The sequence below is a fragment of the Wickerhamomyces ciferrii genome, contig 00239 (assembly GCF_000313485.1).
Source record: "Wickerhamomyces ciferrii WGS project CAIF00000000 data, strain NRRL Y-1031 F-60-10, contig 00239, whole genome shotgun sequence".
Lineage (NCBI taxonomy): Eukaryota > Fungi > Ascomycota > Saccharomycetes > Phaffomycetales > Wickerhamomycetaceae > Hansenula > Hansenula ciferrii.
In genome coordinates this window covers 36,394-42,745 of record NW_011887501.1, presented here as the reverse complement: position 1 = coordinate 42,745, position 6,352 = coordinate 36,394, and the positions used below count along the sequence as shown (strand labels likewise).

General features: G+C 33.9%; 2 protein-coding genes across 2 annotated transcripts; both read right to left on the bottom strand.

Moving 5' to 3' along the window:
• Positions 1-2,174: 2,174 nt before the first annotated feature.
• On the bottom strand, positions 2,175-3,083 carry BN7_5914 (uncharacterized protein; the record flags this gene model as incomplete). The annotated part of the gene is made up of 1 exon (XM_011273531.1): positions 2,175-3,083. One exon carries the CDS (start codon positions 3,081-3,083, stop codon positions 2,175-2,177), a length of 909 nt encoding a protein of 302 aa, XP_011271833.1.
• A 2,343-nt stretch (positions 3,084-5,426) lies between these two features.
• Positions 5,427-6,050, bottom strand: BN7_5913 (uncharacterized protein; the record flags this gene model as incomplete). Its single annotated transcript, XM_011273530.1, has 1 exon — positions 5,427-6,050. The coding sequence occupies one exon, from the start codon at positions 6,048-6,050 to the stop codon at positions 5,427-5,429; it is 624 nt and encodes a 207-aa protein (XP_011271832.1).
• Positions 6,051-6,352: the final 302 nt, after the last annotated feature.

The following is a 6,352-nucleotide window of genomic DNA, read 5'->3' as shown; positions in this document are numbered from 1 at the left end:
GGAATTGAACCAGATGGAACTTCATCTCTTCTTTGTAAACCTGATGGAGCTGGACCGGATGGAGCTGGACCTGATGGAGCTGGACCTGAGAATGGTGGAATTGATCCAGATGGTACTGGACCTGAGAATGGTGGAATTGATCCAGATGGTGCTGGAGCAGAACTTAGACCGCTTGGAATGATTGCACCTTGAGCCAAGATTGCGAATAAGATTGAGTGTAAAATAGCTTGTGAAAAGATCATTGTATAATAGTTGTTGAGTTTTGATATATTTTTGAAAAGTGTTCAAGTTATATCTGCTGGTATAAACAACTGATCTGAAAAGCTCTAAAAATCAGGAAACAAGCTGATATTTATAATGAATTATTACGGTTATTGTATAAGCCTCAAATATATTGTGAAATCAATGATATTTCAATAGACCACCTGAATATTGTTCATTATGACGAATTATATCTTCCAGTGGCAGAGCTTTTTCATAGGCCATGGCCCTTTAGCATATATAGCCTATAACAACAAATTTTTTAGTTATTGCAGGTACAAAGAAGCAATCAATTTATCTCAGCCATCTTAGATTGTGGATATAGATGTAGTTTAGTTTCAGAGTTAGTTCAACATTGATCTAATAATTTCAACGTCAAAGATGTATGGCAAAGCCTCCTGCATAATATTTTTTATAGTTTCGTTCACTATAATTCCAGCTCAAAAAAAGCTAAACTATTCATGATAATCATTATTGTATAAGCTCTGGTTTCTCAAATCAGCAGTTGACCTCTTCATGGTTAGGTCACCATTAAACTTCACTATCACCACCGACTATAGGCTAAGCTTTCTATTCAACGTCGCCAAAAAATTTAATCGCAGTCTGTCAATTTCACGGGTAATCTATGCAATATTGTCGTGAAAATCGGCCGCAATTTAAGGTACATTTTATTTACTTCTTTCCTACCAGGCGAAGATGAGACGTTCGAAAATCACAATTTTACGGCTGTTTATTGCTCATCTAACTGGCTAAATGTCGAAATAATACCCACTGAATGGCCTTGAAACTATCATTTTGCTATTTTCATGATTTCATAGCGCAATTTCAAACTTCAATATCCCATGACCTCTATTACATTTCTAAGTTCAGTTCATCACTCTATTTTGGGTCAACTTTGGAAAGAACTTTGGTGATCTAGATCGATCTGATAAAAGCAACGAACGGATCTTAATTAATTCTCTTTGGTGGATTGCGAAGTGGATATAAAAGGCGCATATGCTAGATCGTTTTAGCAGCCACAAATTACAATACAATTAAGAGGCATTGGCATTAACTGATGTCTAGATTTTAGGTTTTTGCACCCTCTTCAACTTTAAACTAACCTAATCATACCTATTGAATGTGTTAAAAGCTGGAATGATATAATTGGCTATAATTGATTGATCGATTTGAACGCTCAACATTATTTATGGTTATACTTACATGTATATATAGTATAAGTATAATTATCTGTATATATATGTATAATCAATTCAATATTGAACAGACTTATTATTTGACACTATATGTTTCATTCAACTTATAAATTTGTTGATCTGGGTGTAACTTTTTAATTACACTCATAAATGTATTGAGCCGGTCTATATAATCAAGATCTATTCTTTGATTTTAATATAAATTATGGATCATTTAAATCTCGCTATTAATTATACACTGACTAAAAGGTGAAGCTAAATTGTGGTCCTGTTACCGGATAATTTTAAGTTTAAATAATTTGTTTATTTGAATCAGCAAGGTTTAAGGTCTACAAAGAATATGCAATCATAACCAGGTCAAAAGTTGTGCATTTAACGGCTAAGACCATATATAATATATATACTTATAATTTGTTATTAAAAATTGTTTGAAGCATGACGTGTAATTGTTCTTTAAAATTATAAACTGCACTTAATATTTTACATTGCAAACTTCATTAAATATAACATTTTATTAAATATATATCCAAGCAAATGATTCCCGGATATTTCAAACTATACAAGAAAATAATAACAAAACTTTTGATTTTTGTTAATAAGAGAACGAATTAAAAATAACCCTTTTTTTAGTTTTTTGATGTAGTTAAAATATATGATCAACATATTTAAAACAAAATAATTTGGAAATATTTTGAGCTTTCATTCCAACCTGTGAATCTAAGCAGATGATGTTGGTGTTTGTTCAATAGCTGCGCTTTGACCTGATATTTCTGGGGCTTCTGATGGTGGTGGAGTACCTGAGCCTGCTTCTGAAGTAATTGCTGCTGATGGTGATGGAGCTGCTTGTGATGGAGCTGAGACTGCTTCTGATGGAGCTGAGACTGCTTCTGATGGAGCTGCTGATGGAGCTGCTGATGGAGCTTCTGATGGAGCTTCTGATGGAGCTGCTGCTGAGCTTTCATCTAACGGAACTACCGCATCTGATGGTGGTGGAGCTGCTGCTGAACTTCCATTCAATGGAACTACCGCATCTGATGGGGGTGGAGCTGCTGCTGAAGCAGCTTGAGATGGTGCCACTGCTTCTGATTGAGCTGCTGATGGTGCTTCTGATGGTGCTGGACCTGCTTCTGATGGAACTCCTTCTGATGGAGCTTCTGATGGAGCTGAACCAGATTCTGATGGAATTGCTGCTGATGGAATTGCTTGTGATGGAGCTTCTGATGGAGCTTCTGATGGTTGTTGAGCTAATGAAGCTGCTTCTGATGGAGCTTCTGATGGTTGTTGAGCTAATGAAGCTGCTTCTGATGGAGCTGCAGCATCTGATGATGGTGGAGTTGATTCAGATGGTAATTCATCTCTTCTTTGTAAACCAGTTGGGCTTGCTTGTTGTGATAGTCCTGCATCTGAAGGAACAGCTTCTGATGGTTGTGATGATGGAGCTGAACCTAGAGCAGCTGATGGGTATGAACCGGCATTTGAAGCAGATGGAATATCTGATGGTGCTTGTAATAGATCAAAGCCTAAATTTGATGGTGTTGGAGCAGAACTTAAATCAGTTGGAATGATTGCACCTTGAGCCAAAACAGTGAATAAGATTGAGTGTAAAATAGCTTGTGAAAAGATCATTGTATGATGATTGTTAAAGTTTGATATGTTTGTTTGATAATTGTTCAAATTATATTTGATGATATAAACAATTGATTCAAAAAAAATATTTAATAATTAGGAAATAAAGCTGATATTTATAATGATTTGATGTGTTTATATGAGGCCTTGATTTTAGTAATTGTAGTAAAGTCTATGCTTGCAATAATGATATTTCAATTAACCACTTGAATATTGTTAATTATGACGAAATCTATCTTTCAGTGGCAAAGTTATGGTTGTTTCACATTAATGGCCCTTTGGTTTCTATGTATAGCCTATAACAATATTGGTTCTTACAGGAACAATGAAGCAATTAATTAAATCTCAACCAGCTTCAGCATAGCAAAGTATTTCTAGTTTCAGATAAACTTCAACATTGATCTGACAATTATCGTGTAATGTCAAAAGTCTATAACAATGCCTTCATACTTAATAATCATTAGATCTTTCACTGTAACCCCAGCACAGAGTAGCTAAACTTGGTATCATAATCATCCCAGAAGGTGAAATAACTAGTGTTATGTATTAACATTTGATATCTCCATAATCTATTCCCCTTTGAAGCCCTATATTGACTCTCATTACCTATTCTTTTCAGGTAATCAAGTTTATAAGTTCAACGTCGCCAAATCGCGGTCTGCTAATTTCACGGGTGAGCAATCTTGTAGTGATGATACGCAATTTAAGGTAAGTACTTTATTTACTTCTTTCCTACCAAGTGAAGATGAGACGTTCCATGATTCATGATCTGTTATGTGCTCAATAATCATCTAACTGTTGTATCAATAGATGGGTACTTCTATTACAGTTGAGGTACCTTAGATATTGTCCTTTATCATGGATTCATAGCCTCAGCAACCCCTGTATCCCATGTCTTTACATTTCCAAATTCAAGGGTTTACTGGTTTACTTTGAAAGGTACTCTAGACGGCACCTATGTGACTTGTGGAGTGAATATAAGGGGTGCATGCTACATAGGCTATTATTGTTTTAAGAGTCGCAGGATACAATTGAGGTATTGTCATTTATGTGTCTAACTTTTAGAATCTTGCACTAACTTCAACTTTAGAATAGCTTTTTTCTAATTATATACGTCAGCTGGATTGATAATTAAATGTCGTAATATTGTGGCTAAATATAATAGATATTCTTAATTATTTATAAGCTTGTAGCGTCATGATGTCGACATTGATTTCAACGCTCATATAAACAAATTATCGATCAATATATCAACATATTATTTGCTGCAGTTCTTCAATATAAATATATGTATTTAAACAATACTATCAAACTTTATGTATTTTTTTATATACCTTTATAATGAAAACGTTGTAGTACAGTCCTCTTTAGTTAATAGATCTAGTCTCCAAAATATGGATCAGAATTAGACCCTAGTATATTGATTTAGTGGTACAGCTACTTTATAGTCTGCCTTATAATTTTCTGCAAAATGTGATTTTGATTATATATTACAGACAATAATATAGTACCCATGTGGTTGATTTAACACTCGAAGCTTAAATCTAATTAGTTTTGGGCCTAGATATACGTAAGTTGTGCTCATGACTACAATAAAACCTAGAATTACTTCTATATGAGAAGCCTTTCACTTTATAACGATCTCTATAACTAAAAAGTACTTCCACTGTTCTACGTGTCTCAATTTTTATTGAGCTTCAACTTAAGTTAATATCTTATGGTATTAAGTTTTAATCTTTGAGACTTTGACACAGTAAATTACAATTACACAATTACCCAACCAATAGTACTATGTACGATGTCGGATGTACCTACGTATGCCATATGTATTATGCGGTGTGCCTTATTTATTAAAGTTTTATCCTGCATATATCGGTGGACGGTGGAAACTTTAACTACCTTCCAAGTTCCAAGTTCCAATAGTTACTATTCAACATGTACATTATACTAGTGAAAACTATGACTATTAGTAGTGATATAAAGTTATCCGCTCTTTTTAGTCTCAATATTGATACATGATGATGTATATATTTCAATCTTTAGTAGTCTACAAATGGTGTACTTTTTAAATGGATATGAACATAATTTATTGGAATTGATACTTAATATATACTAGACCAAAATTGAAGAAGAAAATAGTGAATATTGGAACCTATAGATTCAAGTCCACGAGAAGTAAATAATTATAAAACCAACCTTTTTTTGAAATTTTTATAATATATATATTTTTCCAGAAAAGAACAACCAACCAAACAAACAAACATAATTTATAAAAAATTTATAGTGTATAAAGTAATAACAAACAATTGATAGAAAAAAACAACTCAATAAACTTTAAAAAGCTTAGAAGGTTGTGCTATTGAAAGTTGGAGCACCAGTTGGGACGGCTGGAGCTGAGCTAGCTTGGGTTGGAGCTGGATGTAATTTTGATAAGAAAGATTTAATTTTACCTAAATCTCTTTTGTAATGTGGTTCTGGAGCTGGTGCTGGTGATGGAGCTGGGCCAGTGAAGTTGAATGGTTTTGAAGCATTAACTTGTGGGAAAGATGGACCATCTAAAGGTTTGTAAGCAGCGGTTTCATTGACATTTCTTTTAGTGATTTCAACTGTGCTTTCATTAACAGATCTTTTGGTGAAGTCAAAGATGTTTGAGAAGTTTAAACCTCTTTTTGAAACTTCAACAGTAGCGTTGATGTTGGCTTCTCTTTTGTAAAAGAATGGTGATCCACTGAAGTTGAAAGTTCTTTTTTCAAAAGTTGATTCATTGACATCTTTATTGAATGGTGATGTGACGTTCAATTTTGGAAATGGAGATGGAGCTGAAGGAGCTGGTGGAGCTAATGATGGAACTGATGGAGCTGATGGAGCTGATGGAGCTGATGGAGCTGATGGAGCTTGAGGGATGTATGCAGCATTAACAGCGACGACTGCAACGACGGTTTGTAAAACTGATGAGACTGAGACCATTTTTGTATATGTGTTAACTTGTTGTGAATAGTAATAGCTTTACTGTTGATTTATCAGATTTTAATTTGAATAAATGATGGAAAACGGTGCAGCTTTATAGATTTTTGGGATCAAATGTTTGATTCTTTATGACACCTTCAATTCATAATTTAAAACTAGAACTACCATATGTTAAATCCTTCAGGGAAAGGGCCTTACTTCTATGAGCATGATAGCTTAAAATCAAACATATTAAAGATTTACAATCAATGCATCAATAAGCCTGAAGATTCAATTTATCTTGAATTTTTCTAGAGTGATTA